Below are 17,826 nucleotides of genomic sequence, written 5' to 3'. Positions count from 1 at the left end.
GGACAGGGGGAAAGGAGGGAGAATAGAATAAATGGGGGTAGGGGAGTAGGATGGAGGAATTAGTTAGCATTAGTAACCGTGAAAAAAAATCCAGTTTCTCTGAGAAAGGCCTCATTTCTCTAACATCTAGAGAACTGTGTCAAATTTATAAAAATAAGAGCCATTCCCCAGTTGACAAATGATCAAAAGATATAATCAGTTTTCAGATGAAGTAATCAAAGCTATCTATATCCATATGAAGGAAATATTCTAACTCACTATTGATTGGAGACAAACAAATTAAAACAATTCTGAAGTACTACCTCATACCTATTAGATTGACTAATAGGACAGAAAAGATAAATGACAGATGTTGGAGGGGATGTGTGAAAAATGAGACTTTAATGCACTATTGGTGGAGTTGTGAACTGATTCAACCATTCTATAGAGCAATTTGAAACTATGCCAAAGGGCTATAAAACCATGTGTACCCTTTGACCTAGTAATACCACTACTAGGTCTATATCCCAAAAGAGATAAAAAGAAAAAAAAAAAGGACCTATATGTACAAAAATATTTATAGTAGCTCTTTTCTGGGAGTAAAGAATTAGAAATTAGGGGGATACCCATCAGTTGGGGAATGGCTGAACAAGTTGTAGTATATAATTATGATGGAATACTATTATACTGTAAGAAATGATGAAAAACCTGGAAAGACTTGCATGAGCTTATGCAAAGTGAAATGTACTGGGTAGAAAGTAACAACAATATTGTAAGATGATCAGCTGTGAATGATTTAGTTATTCTCACAATACAATGATCCAAAACAACTCTGAAGGACTTAGGGTGAAAAATGCTATCCATGGGGCAGCTAGGTGGGGCAATGGATGGAGTCTTGGCCCTGGAGTCAGGAGGACCTGAGTTCAAATCTGGTCTCAGACCCTTGACATTTACTAGCTGTGTGACCCTGGGCAAGTCACTTAACCCCATTGCCTAACAAAAAAAAAAAAGAAAGAAAGAAAAATGCTAACCATCCCCAGAGAAAGAACTGATGGTGTCTGAATACAGATTGAGGCATGCTTTTTTTTACTTTATTTTTCTTGAAACTTTTTTTGTCTGTGTTTTCTTTCACAGCATGATGGATATGTTTTGCATGACTACATATAATATAACCTATGTGGAATTGCTTGCCTTCTCATTGGAGGGTAGGAGAGCAAGAAAGGGAGAAAATTTGGAACTCAAAGTTTTAAAACAAATGTTGAAAATTTTTTTCACATGCAACTAGGGAAAAATTAAATACTAAATATATTTCTCTCCCCCCCCCAAAAAAAGGTGGCACTTCTTGCCAAGGCAAACCTTATTATGTGTCCAAGTGATTCCATATTATCTCATCTTACCCAGCAGATTCACCCCTTTATCATCCTCATTGTTGTTAATCTCCAGTCTCTTTCTACTGGCTGCTTCTCAGATGCCTGCTATGTTAATAATTATTTAATATTATAGAATTTTACACAAATGATTTTTGAAAGGGTGAGGAAAAGATTAAATAAAGTTTAACTTTAGAATAGCAGGGTAATCTGGTTAGACTTGCACCTAGGAAAATCACTGTGGCATCTGTGTGCAGCAAAATTAAGGGAGTAGGGATAATCTCCATGGTTAGCTTGGTTAGCTGTTGAAGCAGTGATAGCATGTCTTCCCACCCTTTGGTTGATCACACATCCCTTAGGATTAGCTCATGTCCTCTTTGGAGAAGTTCCTACTTTGAAGATCACCAGTCTCAGGGTATTCCGAAGTTAAATAGAAACTTTAGGCTTAAAAAAATATTACTGGATGAAAAACATAAGTGTCACTCTTAAGTTGTCATCCAGCATTTGCTTGAAGACCTAGTAAGGGAGATAACCCCTACCTCTTAAGGTAGTTTATTCTACTTTTGGATGTATTTGATTGTTCAGTCTACTTCTATAACTTCTTTCTGTTGGTGGTCCTAGTTCTACTATCATTTCATTCAGTGCTTCAACATAACCCCTGGAATCAAACTTGAAAACTTCTACCTCTGTCTATCCTTGGCATATTTTAAGAATTTACACTTGTGAAGTCCAAATGAGTTTTTATATCATAAGAGAAGGGTAAGTCCTAGAGTAGGGGTGGGGAACCTGCAGCCTTGAGGCCACATGTGGCCTTCTAGGTCCTTGGGTGCAGCCTTTTGACTGAGTCCAAGTTTTATAGAACAAATTCTTTTATTAAAGGGATTTGTTCTTTGAAGTTTGGTTTCAGTCAAAGGGCCACACTTGAGGACCTAGAGGGCCTCATGTGGCCTCGAGGCCGCAGGTTCCCCACCCGTACTCTAGGACTTATCTTTCTTTTATGATATAAAAATTCATTTGGACTTCACAAGTGTAAATTCTTAAAACGTGCCAAGGATAGACAGAGGTGAAAGTTTTCAAGTTTGATTCCAGGGGTTATGTTGAAGCAATGAATGAAGTGATACCTGTAAGATAACTTGAGTTTCCTTCAGGCAAGACACATGGAACATAAAGATATGAAATAATGCTGTGATTGAATACATTTAGAGAATTACTGGCATCCTGAAATCCATACTGAGAGGCAGGAACACATTTAAAAGTATACATTTATGCAGTAACAGTGTACATTTTTGGTCTTACAAAATGGACCATAGCAGATTTTGGAAAGAATTCTCACAAAAACTCATAATAAGACGACGACACAGGATTCATCACTCTAAGGCAGTTTTAGAAAGGCTTACTTTTTTTATCAAAAAGAAGAAAGAGAGTTGTTATTAGAGCACGTGATAAATGGGTTAGAAACCAACAAAATACTTTTGGAACAAGCAGACGTTGCACATAGTAATACTGAAGGCTGCTAAATAGGTTTTTACCTTTGGATTTACTGAATGTAGCTGAAAATGGTTTACTATAATAAAGAAGCTAAGATCTAAGAGTAGACTCAAAAGACCTTTCTTGGGTCACATCTAATCATCCAACATTATGTCAACAAAGAAGCATCAAAAGAATGGCTGAATCTTGCAATTTTGTTTGTGGAAATGGAGGAGTTATGATAGTGATTCAGGACCATTGGTCCCAGAAACTATGTAATGATTATCACAAAGAAATCCAGATGACTTTCTAGATGACTTATGCAAGGAAATGGAGGGAAGAAGGGGACTATGCAATGCATCATGACAAGCTGCAAAAATTTAGCACTTCCCAAATACCTAGCAAGTTGTGATGTGATGACTACAATTATACCTGATAAGCTTACTATCTTGAATAAACTAATGACAGATCCCCATATTACAAATATGTAACACAAAATATCTGTGAGATTCCAATATATAAACTGCCTTTTCTCCATTTTTAGTGTGAAATTTGTATCCTCCATCTAGGTGGTTGGGTATGAATTTGGAATTTACCATCTGTGAGTCGTTTAGTAAACTGTTTTGTGCTTTTTATCCACAGAGACTCATCCCCGCCCTCCAAAGCCAGACCCCATAAAGAGTGTGTCTAGTTCTCTCAACAACCTTACTCCTGCCAAGTCAACTCCAGTCATTAATAATGGGTCCCCAACCATCCTGGGCAAGAGGAGTTATGAACAGCACAATGGCATGGATGGTAGGTATATCTGTATGATTTTAAAGGCGTCAATTGGTCCCTTGGGCCTTGAGGACGTTTATGTAGGGATTGCTTTCCTGTCTTAGTTTGCTTTTATTTTGGTTAATGACTTTATTGCTGGGCTGAGGAGTGAGATAAGCATCACTTTCTTCTTTCTTTTCACGGTGATTGTGAATGGAAAGAGATCCCTCCCTCCTCTTTGGGACTTTGAGAGTATCATGCAAGTGTTATCACACATCATTTGGCCCAGAGCAGGGGTTCTTATTGTGGGGTCTGTGAAAACACACACACACACACACGCACGCACGCACGCACACACACACACACAGAGTTTTTGACAGTCTTTCAGATTGGTTTTATTTACAATCCTTTATATTTTATTTCATTCCTTTAAAAACATTCTTCACCAGATGCCAAATGGTTGATACCAAAAGGTTAAAACTTTTGCCATGGACTATATCTCAGTTGGTCTGTAACCTTATTTTAATGCTAGACAAGTTAATTCACTACTGTGTGAATTGGCTCATTTTCCTTCTCAGTCAAATAGTGATAGAAAAAAATACCTGTTCTGTCAGGAAAGGGAGGGAGGAAGAGAATAGGCATATACTCTCTACTGTGTGCCAGGTACTGTGCTAAGTGCATTTTACCAGTATTATCTCATTTGATCCTTACAATAATCCTGTTAGGTAGACACTATTATTATCTTCATTTTACAGTTCAGGAAACTGAAGCAAGCAGAGGTTAAGTTACTTGACCAGGGTCACAGCTAGTATCTGACTAATAGCTGGATATGAACTCAGTCAGGTCTTCCAAACTACAGGTCCAGCACCCTACCTACTGTGCCAAGAATTTCTGTGAGGATTAAATGAGAAACTTAATATGAAAGTGCTTCATGAAGTTCAAGCTGAATAACTGTATTGTTTATCATTATGATTGTCACTCTCTTGTAGAGTGTCAGAAATAGATAAACAAGGTTTATCTCTTGAGGAGAAGCTCTGGGGATTGATACCCATTGGGTTAAATGCCACCTTTGGACCATCTGCACTCCTTCTCAGTTTTTCTGGGAGTTATATGTTACATGTGACGCACAGGAGGGAAGGCCTTTAGCCTCTCTGAGCAGGTATAAACAAGGTCTGATTACTAGAGACAGGCAGAAAAATCATTGCTTCCTTGGAATGCCCTTGGATACATTTAAAGTGATCAAATCTATGACTGTGGCCAAGGCCCTTTTTACGCCATCTTGAGTATGTTGGCTATAAGCCAACATGTCCAGTATTAGGAACCCTGGCCTTAATCCCTGCTGTCTCTGTGAATTATACTTGTTAAATTCAGTGTCATTGTTGGGATTGTTGATGTGGTATTTTTTTCTCTTTTCTGTTTACCTGTGCTTTGTCAGGCAACATGAAGAAACGCCTTTTGATGCCTAGCAGGGGTAAGACCTCACAGCTGTGCTCAGCTGATGCTAGGACAGTGTGGTCTCAGTCTCATTTGTGGCTTCTTTAGCTGGCTTGTCTGTGCTTTGTGGCTACTAATGCTATGTGTAAATCTTGTCTTGGTAGCTGAATATCCTTTGGACAATATCTGCATTGATGGTCCACACAGATGGGACACCATGCTGGTTGCCTCCCTCCCCTAGGGGACATTACTGGGATTATCTGACTTCTTGGCAATTCCTCCTCAAATATGAGAGTCAGTTCAAATTGAATTTTATTTTAGTTAAAATGACAATCTTAATTTAAAATCTTTTTAAATTAACTTTAATGAATTTTGTAATACCCCATGAAATAATTTAAGAAATTCTAGGGTGTTGCCTAGCCCAGAGGTGGCAGTCATTGGTCTGAAGTGTAACTTTATAAAGTGACTGAGTGTGCCTCATCCTGCAGTGGTGTATTTCTTGATATTTCTTTCACAATTGCTATTTTTTCCTGAGCTATAGGCCTTTCCTAAAGGCAGCTCTGAGACTACCTTGTGGTCCAGATTTCCGTAAAACAGACTCAGTTGCTTCCAAGGTTCCCATGAATGAAGTAGGAAAGGTCCTAGGAGAATTAACCCCAGGGAAAAGAAGAACGTTAACTGCTTCTCTGAAGCCGAAAGACCTGCTAGGAGACTAAAATAGTCATCACCAGGGAACCTCTCATTCCCAGGCTGGGGAACGAGTAGCCTGCACTGTGGTCTCTTTTTTGAGGTTAGTTTGTCACTCTTATTCATAATCATTCTCATTTGACTGGTAGAATGTCAGGAGGGCCAAATAAGTCTCATGCATAGGGCTCTTCTAAGGCATATGTCTAGACCACACTGTTGGCTTATCTGCTGCATTGGGAGCTTCCCTTCATCCCAGCTAACACAACTCTGGCTTACCTTTGGGGGAATCAGAGACTTCTAGCATCTGCCATAGGTGGGCTTCAGGGCCAAAGGTCATCGTCTCCTTGGGAAAGCCAGATAAACCTGTTGTATATCATCTTGAAGCATACTGACCTTGGTCATACAGATATAGCCCTTTATTTTCATAGTGGGCCTTTTTACAGATATATATCGATAGACAGGGTGTAGATAAGCACTTTCGGGAAATAGTTTCTGTTGGGGAACTACCGAATACTTAACTTGGCCTTAGAATGAGCAAACATGAATTCTGGACTTCAAAACAAACAAACAAACAAACAAGTCCCTCATATGCTTATGTGGACCATTTCAAAAAGGATATTGTCTGTGTGCTGTTTGCAGCGTGCTGTGCTGGAGTGGGTGCCAGTATGCATAGCTGCCTGCCTACCTACCTGCCTCTCTGTTGTGTATGTACCACATCACCATTGTGATATGAATGATTGGCATGTCCTTCACTCCTGCATGCCAGCTCCTAAGGTCGTCTCACACTGTGGTTCTAAACATCTTTTATTTGATCCTTCTAATGTGAGATGCCAGGTGGAGTATCTTCTTTTTTACCAACTCATATACATGTTAAGCAAGTTAATACTTAAGTTACTCAGAAAATGATGAACTTTTTAAGAGATTGGGTTAGATTTTTAATACCGGGAAACTTCGTGGCATACCCTGAGCATTTCTTGGGCTTTGTGTGGGTATGGCTTTTGGTAGGAATGTCCTCCTTACACACTTACACTCTCTGTATTACAGGAACACAGCTGGATGTTGTAGTTTACCATAGTAGACTTTAAAGCATTGTAACGGAGCATAGGATAGTCCCATAGGACAATCCTGAGATGGATGGCTAGAGTGGTACAGAGATAGGGCTTAGAATTGGCAGAATAGGTTTCTATTTGTGTTATCTGAGACTACTCATTTTCTGGCATTTGGTCTGCCCACTACCTGAAGAATCTATATATCTTTTACTAATGATCTTAGATACAGAAATCTCTCCTCTTTCAAAATTTTTTGGGTTTTTTTGGCTTCTACTAGCTCTTTGTATGCCCACCAAAATAAGGCAGTGGTTGTGATGCAGAAGGCTGGAGGATGAAAAAAGATTACCAGGATCTTTGGGGGTGGAGTGGGTAGATGGAATCAGGGGCTTCTTTCAAAAGTTACTTGGGGGGTAGGTAGGTGGCGCAGTGGATAAAGCACCGGTTCTGGATTCAGGAGGAACTGAGTTCAAATTCAGCCTCAGACACATAACACTAACTAGCTGTGTGACCCTGGGCAAGTCACTTAACCCCATTGCCTACCCAAAAAAAAAACAACATTACTTGGACTATTTCCATTTACAGTGAACTCAATACGAACAAAACTTGTTGCCACAGATCAGGGTAAGTGAATTCTGAGGGTCTGCTCACATGGGAAGCTTCATCCTTTGCCCTTTTGTAGTTATGCAGTTTAATATATTCCACAGACTTCATTCTTGAGGTTAGTGTGCAAGAAGGACTCTTTACACCCTCTGGGAAATCAACAGTCACAGCTATATATGGGCACAATGCAAAAACATATTAAACCAAACACAAATAGCTCTTATAATTTTTGCATCTAATTCAGGGGAAATGCTTCAAGAAGTGGGGTAGAAATCAGAGTGATATCAATGAGAATGTAACCAGGACATAAGTAGCCTATAGAACACAGGTGAGAGAACTAAGGCTGTTTAGTTTTTGAGAAGAGAATACTTGGGGAGGACATCAGTGTCTTCGGGTATTCAAAGGGCTATCTGTCATGTGTATTAGACTGACTCCCTTTGGCCATGATGAGAAGAACCAGGAGGAAGTGGGAGCAGGAATTTACAGAGGCTGACTTCACCCCGATGTAAAGAATAACTGTCTGAAAAATTAGAGCTCTTCAAAAGTATAATGGAATATATTCAAGTAGAAGCTGGATGACCCTTGCATCAGATGTTACTTAGATATCTGTGAAGTCCCTTCCAGCTCAAAGATTGTATGATTCTAAGGGTGGAATTAAAAGTTGGACTGAGATTTCAAAGTAAAAGCATCCTAGGAGAGAGGGCATATCTAATTAGAAGTGGAAATGGAGGAACCTAGACATGTACGGAAGTGATATGAACAGATTAAAAGGACCAGGGCTTTGGCTGAGAGGTAGGAAAAGTTGAGATTATAACTTGCTTCTCCTTGAAAAGGGCTTTGTTGCAGCCCAAGTTCAGGTTAGTGAGCTAGATCCATGGAGCAATGGGAAGTTGGTTGAATTAATCAAATTAGAGAAATAGATATTAAAATTTTAATTTTTGAGGACCTTAATATGCCCCTTTCAGACCTAGATAACTAAGAAATAAGAAAAATATTAAAGACAAGAATACAATTTGGAAAAATTCAAGCTCTTTGGCAACTACCAAATGGAAATAGAAGGGACTTTACATATCCCTGTACTGCACACAGAAGCTTTACCAGTATGACCATGGGGCATAACAACCTCACTAAAAAAGTATAGAAAATCAGAAAAATAGCACTTTAAGCACTAACAGCGTGCCAGGTACTTTGTAAGTGCCAGCAATACAAAAAAAGGCAAAAGATAAGTTCTCTGTCCTTGAGCTCATAGTCTAACGCAGGAGACAACAAACAAACAACTGTTTAGAAAGAAGCTATATGCAGGATAAATAAGAAATAATCAAAGGAGGGAAGGCACTAGAATTAAGAGGGATTGGGAAAGACTTCCTGTGGAAGGAGGATTTTAGCTGAAATTTGAAGGCAGCTAGGGAAGCCATGAGGCAGAGATGAGGAGGAAGAACATAAATAAAAAACACGTTATTTGCTGATCACAGTGCAATAAAACCACTAATCAGTAAATGGTCCTTAAATGAGAAGTTAAAACATAATTGGAGACTAAATAAAAATTCTAAAGAACTGGTGGGTCAAGGAACAAATTATAGAAACAATAGAAAATGTCATTAAAGAAAATGACAATAATGGGATAATATACCAAAACTTGTGTTGTGCAATTCTAAGGGGAAAATGTATCTAAAAGCAGTTGTGAAATGAAAATTTATATCATCAACCAAAAAAAAAAAAAGCAAATCAGTGAATTGACCCTGCCCTTTCAAAACCAGAACAGCAAGAAATCAAAAAGTAAAAACTCTTGTAATTGAGGCAGCTAGGTGATGCAGTGGATAGAGCACAGGCCCTGGAGTCAAGAGGACCTGAGTTCAAATTCAGCCTCAGACACATAACACTAACTAGCTGTGTGACTCTGGGCAAGTCACTTAACCCCAATTGCCTTACCAAAAAAAAGAGAAAGAAAGAAAAAAAAAAGAAATTCTTATAATTAAAGAAGAGATTAGAGGCAGCTAGTTGGCTCAGTGGATAGAGTGCTGGGCCTCAAGTCAGGAAGATTAGTGTTCAAATCCAGCCTCAGATACTTACTAGCTGTGTAACCCTGGGCAAATCATTTAGTTTCTGTTTGCCATAATCCACTGGTGAAGGAAATGGCAAACTACTCCAATATCTTTGCCAAGAAAATCCCATAGACATTTAAAACTAATTTAAAATAAGGAGCAGAAAGCCCTGTTTGTTTCAAAAATGAGAAGGAATTTATAGCAGTTGAAGAGGAAACAAGTGAAGTTATCAGAAACTTTTGCCCAGATATATGCTAACAAAACTGATGAGTATTAAAAATATATGAATACTTAGAAAAATATAAAATACTAACATTAACAAAAGAAAGACTATCAAATATCAGAAAAGAAATTTGTTATTGTTCAATCGTGATCCCGGTTAGGGTTTTCTTGGCAAAGATCCTGGAGCAGTTTGCCATTTCATTCCCTTCTCCAGCTCATTTTACAGATGAGGAAACTGAGGCAAACAGGGTTAAGTGACTTGTCTAGGGTCACACAACCAGTGAGTATCTGAGTCTGGATTTGAACTTGGGTCTTCTTGACTCAAAGCCCAGTACTCTATCCACTGTGCCACCTAGCTACCCTTAAAATCCACCACATAGAATCCAATCAACGTTCTGGAGCAAAGAGCTGCTTGTGGTTCCTTTAATAGCTGAATTCTTTTAATACATTACTCAGTCCATCTTTTGTTTTTCAGGCTCAGGACTGGTGAAGATTGCCAGTCCCTGTGGCTTCAGTACTTGTCTAGCTGCAGTGCTAGACATACAGAGAGGGTGTGAATGCGGGGATGAGGGGTGGGAGGTGGGAAGGTATAATAGGAGCAAGCAAGTTTTCATTGATAATTTTCTATAGCAGGCACATTTTTATCATCACATAACTGAGAGATTTGGAGAATATAATTCTGCTTTGTGATTTCTTTGTTGATTTATATAAAGAGAACTTGCCTCAGTAGAACAAAATACTACCTTTAAGACTCTTCTCACACATAGCACCTTCCTACATACTCATTAAAATTATACAAAAGTCTCGGATAGGTGTGACTATGGTAACAACTTTTTTTTAAAAGCATTCAGCTGAGTATTCATGTCAAGTAAAATGAAAAGCAGGGATCCATGTGCTTACCCAGTGTGCCCACTTTGGGCTTGGAAAATGTTCTGTGCAAAGTGCAAACAGAACAAGTATTCACTGTGGATGATGTGATTTTTTTTTTAAATCCCCCTATTTATAAATCCTACTGTATGCATCACATTGTTCTAGAATATGACAGACCTAGGGAAATTCAGTTTATCCATCTGGATAAGAAAATAGATGAGCCCACTCCTTTGGTACAGCAATACTTGAATGGGTGATGCAGATGATAAGTGATCTTATGCTGCTCTCTAAATTTTTAACAAGTCATTTCAAAACCATGCCGCATGTATTTTGGATACCTTCCTCATCCCCATCCTACTGGAATTTAGATTCTGCCCCTGGGACCCTGGACTTTGATAGCAAGAAAAGAAATTAGACAAGCCATAAATAAACTCTTACTGAAAATATCTTCATTACCAGTTAGATTCACAAGTTAATGCTTATCAGACTTTAATTAATTCCAATACTACATGAATTGTTTACTTGAATAACATTTGGCATCTTTCCTGTCTCTTTCTAAGATACCAATATGGTCTTGATACCTAATCCAGGAAGAGACAAAGCAAAGAAAGAAAATTACTGGCTAATAGTCTTAATGAACATTGACGCAAAAGTGTTAAATAAAATATTAGGAATTAAGCTATAATAACATATTAGAAAAATTACACACTATGACTAGGTTAGATTTATACGAGAATTAGAGATTAGTTTAACATAAGGAATCATATTATGAATATAATAAACTATGTTAATAATATCAATAATAAAAAAATATGATGATATCCATAGAAGCTGAAAGGCTTTTGACAGAATTTTACTAATTTCTCTTAAAAGATTTTAGAAATCCTAGGAATAAATGGACCTCTCCTTAATATTGTAAATAAGTGTGTGTGTGTGTGTGTGTGTGAATGTGAATGTGAATGTGAATGTGAATGAATGAGCATCAGTTATATAGTAGAGAAGAGACTTTTCCAGTAAGAACAGGAATAGAGCAAGGCTCCCATTATCTGCCCTGCTATTTAACATAGTGCTCGATATGCTAACTATAGCAATAAGACAAGAAAATTGAAGAAATAAGAACAGGCAAAAAGTAAACAAAATTAATGCATTTTGTAGGTGATAGGGTAGTGTACTTAGAACAACCCTTGAAACAATAACTTAAGCAAAGTTGTAGAGTTTATCTACTGATGCAATCAGGCATAATTATGCATGTAAGTATGAAACATTCTTTGCAGAAATAAAGACATACCTAATTATCAGAGAATCATTTATTGCTTGTGAGTAGATTGAGCCAATATAATAAAAATTATAATACTTCATAAATTAATTTATTCAGTGCTGTACTAAAGGGATTCCCAAAAGAATATTTTGTATAGATGGCAAAAATGATAATGAAATTCATGTGGAAAAAGAAAAGGTCAAGAATATCAAGAGTAATAATTTTAAAAAAAAGGAAAGGAACAGGGTCAATCAGTACCAAATCTCAAACCATACTACAGAGCAGTAATTATAAAAAATTATTTGCTACTGGCGTAAGAAATGGAGAGGTAACTCAGTGGAATGGTGTATGTGTATAACACACAGACACAGTAACTTAATATTTCATAAACCCAAAGACCACAGTTACTGGGGAAATACTCACTACTTGACAAAAACTGCTGTAAAAACTAGACATTAATATGGAAGAAATTAGATTTAGACACTATAAACCAAGATAAATTCCAAGTGATTATATGACCTGAAGCAGGAGATCATATAATTTGCAGAGCAAAGAAATTACCTTTCAAATCTATAGATAAAGAAAGAGTTCTTGCCTGAACCAAGGTTAGAAAGAATCATTCGAGGTAAAATAGATAATTTTTATTGACACAAACAAATATAATGAAAAAATTAGAAGGGAAACTACGTAAAGTTTCTAGAAATTCTCCAGAAGAACTAGGAAAAACAATTTTGCAACATATTTCTCTGATTAAGATCTCATTTTCTCCAAGATGGTTGAAGAACTGATTTCAAATTTATAAGACCAAGCCATTAGACAAATGGTCGAAGGATATGAACAGGCAATTTTCAAAGGAAGAAATTTAAGCTATCAGTAATATTTTAAAATGCTCTAAAATACTAATATGTAGAGAAATTCAAATTAAAGCAGATTTGAAGTTCTACTTTATACCTATCAGATACATGTTGGAGGGACTGGGGAAAAGCAGACACTTCTCTGTTGGTGGAGCTGAATGGGTTAAAGAGGAAAAGTTCCTATATGTAAGTAAATATACATATATTGAGTTTCCGTCCTCAAAAAAAATGTATTTATGGAAGTGTGCATTCAAAAACATTTGGATAGCACTGATGTGTAGATATGGAACTTGGGAAACTGAGAGACTGGGATGTTTGAGGGGACATCAATATTAAGTTAGTCTTCATGATTTAGAAGTGGAATAAAAATATAGGCAAATGGTGCTTAAAGCTAGTGCTACAAAGTTTATTAGCAGTAGACAAAGTAGCAGTGTTTCAAACCAAAAGTTTCAAGGAAGTACTTGGAATCAGCTTTTCTGGTTCCCAATTTCTTACTGATCTGTTCTGGTCCCTGAGAATCCATGCATCTCATGCGGTAATTTCAGCAAATCCTTGTTTAGAATTATAGTCTAGATCTGAGCAGGAGCAGCATTGTCCAGGAGTGGTATTGTTTTAGAATGTCAAAGGAAGCTGGAGCCTTTTTTCCAAATGCACCTTCATACCTCATGAGTCATGGCTTTGCCTAGGTAAAGATGCATATGAACATTGCCAGACTTGATTTGTCATATGGAGAGTATACTTTATTTAGTTTTGTTTATTCTCTGCTCTGGAGTGAGGGGAGAAAAAAGCAGAGTCTGACCAGATAGAATAATTCCAACCTCTTGACAGTTGAGGTATAACCACTTAGTCTCCTTCTAGGACCCCTGCAGTAGTTATTTTAAAATACATACACACACACACACACACACACAAAATTATACCAACATAGGGACTTCTAGAAAGGTCCAAAACAAAGACAAATGCCTGAGATATTAAGAGTATCATTCTCCAAGATATCGCAAGAAGCATTCTCACTAGTACCAAGAGTTCAAAATTCTTTTTCAGTTCAATCCTAATTATTTAATCTCCTTGCTTGAGATCTTTAGTTTTTGCTTCTGTTTTGAGGAATTCTCCCATGTTGGGCATGTGGTGATGCAAACGAGAGATTAAAGAAGGTCACCATCCCTTACTTAAATATGAAGACAACTGTGGAGTTTTTTTCCCCTTTCACTGCAGTGTCCAGAAAAGAGTAAGGGGTAAAAGTGCTATTCTATCACACCAAGTCTCATGTCTAATCTTCTACCTCCCTTGGGAAGAAGAGAAATGCTTTCTCATTGGGTCAGATCTCCTTCCTGATTTCCAGTCTCCCATAGGAGAAGGAGAAATGCCATTCCCCTGAGCCAGGTCCCCACTTTGATCCCCTGCCTCCTCGTGGAAGTGGAGAAATACCATTCCATTTAGCACTAGACTCTCTCCTTCCATCAACTCTCAGGAAAATCTGAGTTCAATTCCTGCTTCAGACATGTACTTAGCTGTGTGACTTTGGGCAACTGTAAGATCTAATGTTCTTATATGACTATCTGGCTCTAGCCTTCTTTCTAGGCTTGTACTTCAATCAATCAATCACCTTGCATTTATTAAATTCCTATTATTTGCCAGTCACTGTGCTAGGTTCTGAGGAAATAATGACAAAAATTAAACAATCCCTGCCCTCAAGTAGCTTACATTTTATTGAAGGGAACAGCAAGTACACATATAAGTATATGCAGATTATATGAAAAATAAGTAAAAGATAGTTTTGGGAGGGAAGTTATTAACAGTTGGGAGATTCAGGAAAGGCTTCATATAGAAGAAGAGTTTTTAACTTGGGCTCTCTGAACTTGTAAAAAGTATTTCAGAAATTATTTCAGTATAATTTGTTTACTTCATAATCCTTTGTTTTTTAGTTTATGCATTTAAAAACATTCTGAGAGGGGGTCCATAGGTTTCATCAGACTGCCATCTCTACTAAGTGCCTTTACATTGACCATCCCCCCCATGCTAATATATTCCCAATCTGTACTCAGCTCAAATACCATGTTCTGCATTAATCTTTTCTTGATCCCCTCCCCGAGCTAGTTAGATGACTTGATGGATTTAGAGGACTCGGCTTAGAGTTAGGAAGACTTCAGTTCAGTCCAGCTTCGTGCACTTACTAGCACTGTGACCCTGGGCAAGTCACTGAACCTCTGCTGCCTCAGTTTCCTCAAGTATAAAATGGGGATAATAATGCCACCTAATGGCACCTTATCTCCCAGAGCTGTTGTGAGATTGAAAAGAGATAATATTTGCAAAGTGCCTAGTATGGTGCCTTGTACCTAGTAAGCACTGAATAAATTCTTATTTCCATCCTTTACTCCTTAATAAATAGCATTTTTATCCTTTCTTCCTTCTTAAGTGCTAGTGCCTTCCCACCCTAAACTATTATTGATTTTGTATTTTGGATATGTTTATACATGCCTTTATACCCATGATAGAATTAACTCCTTGAGAGCAGGGAATGTTTCACTTTTGGTTTTGTATCCCCAGCATCTCGCACTTTCTGGCACATATCAGGTACTTAATAAATATTTGTTGACTGATTAATTGCCAGTAAACATGGTGGGGCAATTGTCAATTAAAAATAAGTTCCAATTATAAGTTCTTACCACCTCTAGTGTCTTGTCAGGGAAGCTGGTTCTATGAGCCCTATACCAGTAGTGATTGAAATAGCAGTGAGAAGTATGAAATACTGTCCCAGAAGAAAAATCAGCTTGAAGACAGGCTCCAGGTATTCTATAGGCCTACACATGGTGATACCTAGAGAAGGGAGACCATCTCTTTGTGACTCTTAAAAAAAAAAACAAACAAACAAACAAAAAAAACAACAAAGCAAACTTTGATGTGTCATTGGTAGGGAGTTTCCAGTTTACAAATAGTTAGCTTACAGATTGCCTTAAAGATATCTCAGAGCCAAGTGACTGGTTTGGGGTTTTTTCAAGAAGGAAAGAAGATACCAAACAAGAATAGGACCAGCCATGGTGTACCTTAGTCATCCTCACTGAGGTGTTAACTCTTCTGTATTCTGTCATTCTGAAATGCTTTACTATGCCCCTCATCAAATTTGTTAGGCATTTCAACTTCTATATCACCATACCCCTGCTACCAGTTCTTACCTTGCCCTAACTGGCTATTCCTTTTATTCCCATCAACCTGCCTAGAGACAAAGGTTAGGTATTTGGGTTTTTGTAGTTGTTGAGTCATGTCCAACTCTTCATGACACCATTTGGGGTTTTCTTGGCCAAGAAGTGGTTTGCCATTTCCTTCTCTAGCTCATTTTACAGATGAGGAAACCGAGGCAAACAAGGTTAAATGACTTGCCCAAGGTCACATAGCTAGTAAGTGCCTGAGGCTGGATTTAACCTGCAAAGATATATCTTCCTGACTTCAGGCCCAGCACTTTATCCACTATGCCATCTAGCTGTCCAGGTATTTGAATCAGGTTGTTATTTATTTAAAGGAAATAAGGTCAAATAAAGCAGAATATTGTCAAATTACAGAACTCAGAAATTGTGACCTAAGACTCCCCAGACCCTAGGCAGTGACCCATAGAATTTCCTGGGCTAGCTAACCCCTTCCAGTATCAGTCTGTTGCTACCACAGAAGCAGTTGTTACTTTACCTAGAAAAGCCCAGCTTTTTCTATTCAAAGCTTGTGTCCTTTCCACTAAGATCATTATTTCTAGGCCATTGGTCTGCCATATTTGCAAGGCTTCACCCACGTTGTTGTACTATGAATACCTCCCCCATGGGAGGGGGGGGAACTGAGTTTTTAAACCATCTAATTTTCTTTGGGGAACTGAGGGAAATAGCATTTCTTCATGTAAGGCCAGAGTAGATTTGGGTTAGCCAAAGAAGAGATCATTTGTAAACAGTGAGTGTAATAAGCCCTCTGAGGAGAATTTTGTCATTGGTCCACCTGATTCCTGCTCTATACATGATGTAGCGAACTGAACTAGGAGTCTGAAGATTTGGCTGCAGGTTCTACCACTAGCTAGCTGTGTGACATCGGATAAGTCATGGGATTTTGGATTTTTATTAGGAAAGGACCCTGAAGATGATACTACTCAACCTCATTTTACAGATGAGGAAACTAAGCCTCAAAGAGCCTTGCCCAAGGTCACAGGTAGTAGGTAGCACACCTGGTATTAAAATCTTAGTCCTGTGGCTCCAGATATGGTCTTTTTTTCCATTATGTCACTCTGCCAGTTCAGACTCCTCAAATCTCCTCATCCGTAAAAGAGAGTTGGACTAGATACTGAAATCTAATATTCTTTGCTTTTTCTCACAAATGATTTTGCATACAGCCTCTAACAAAAAGTTATACATACTATACAACTTCTACACAGTAAGGTTGATTTTATCCTTGAATCTGATACTGAGAGACTTTAGGGGATAGGGAAAACCTACATGACTCTAACCTCATGTAAACTTTAGTAGATTATTTGAAGGGAAAAAGAAAAAAAGAATCTTTTATCCCAAACCTGGCCTCTCTTGCTACTGAGCTGTAGGGACCTATGTCCCTTACAGTGGCAGAGAGCCATGGGGTGAGTGCCTCTACTTAACTAAGGTAAATGTTTAGCCCAGTGCTTTTCCCACACTGACTTAACTTGATTCTACCCTGAATTACCTCTATAATCTTTCCAATTAAATAATAGTGACAATTCTGCCTTACTAGTGATCCAAGAGACCCACTAATCAGGAGTAATCATGAGGCTTGTTCCCATCTTGGTTGCTTGTGCCTATTTGCAGAAACATCTGAGGACAGCCTATAGAAGAGTAGAGGCTACAGAGAACTTCCTGGAAACCTTGGGAAAAATTAGGACCACATTGAGAGGAAGAACCATGATGGAGTTAGTCAGGTCCAGCACTTGGTTTCTGGAGTAGAATTTCAGGCTTCTTAAAAGTTCCTAGTTTTTTAAATATTTGGATCTAGTTTCTATCTAAGTTATTTTTGTGTTTTGTATGTTAGGGAAAAAAAATTTCTTTGACTTGGTCACCACCATGAAGAATTCTTGGTAATGCAATGGTGAGACCTTCAGAGCAAGTGCTGCCTGGAGTAGCCTCTGCTTTCCTTTCTTAGTAACTTGATTATGAATTATGTTATTATTACAATAATTAACGCCCCTCCATTTTAACTAGATCCTCCTTCCTTCCACATTTAATTGCTATTAGTGTGAAGAAA

General features: G+C 38.0%; 1 protein-coding gene across 7 annotated transcripts in view; it reads left to right on the top strand.

The window, feature by feature from the left end:
* The window catches only part of MTA1 (metastasis associated 1), a 219,929-nt gene that overhangs the window by 192,568 nt on the left and 9,535 nt on the right, over window positions 1–17,826 (top strand). For 4 of the 7 annotated variants that reach the window (XM_027842824.1, XM_027842821.1, XM_027842822.1 and 1 more), the window contains 2 exons: window positions 3,456–3,608; window positions 5,005–5,040. In XM_027842824.1, the coding sequence (XP_027698625.1) occupies window positions 3,456–3,608; window positions 5,005–5,040 (189 nt within the window). The remainder of the gene's footprint in view (window positions 1–3,455; window positions 3,609–5,004; window positions 5,041–17,826) is intronic. The other 3 variants (XM_027842825.1, XM_027842823.1, XM_027842827.1) reach the window with 1 other exon arrangement.

Source organism: Vombatus ursinus, unplaced genomic scaffold (genome assembly GCF_900497805.2).
Source record: "Vombatus ursinus unplaced genomic scaffold, bare-nosed wombat genome assembly UNPS02014890.1, whole genome shotgun sequence".
NCBI lineage: Eukaryota > Metazoa > Chordata > Mammalia > Diprotodontia > Vombatidae > Vombatus > Vombatus ursinus.
Note: the sequence above shows the minus strand (reverse complement) of the source record. Positions and strands in the feature narration are given on the sequence as shown.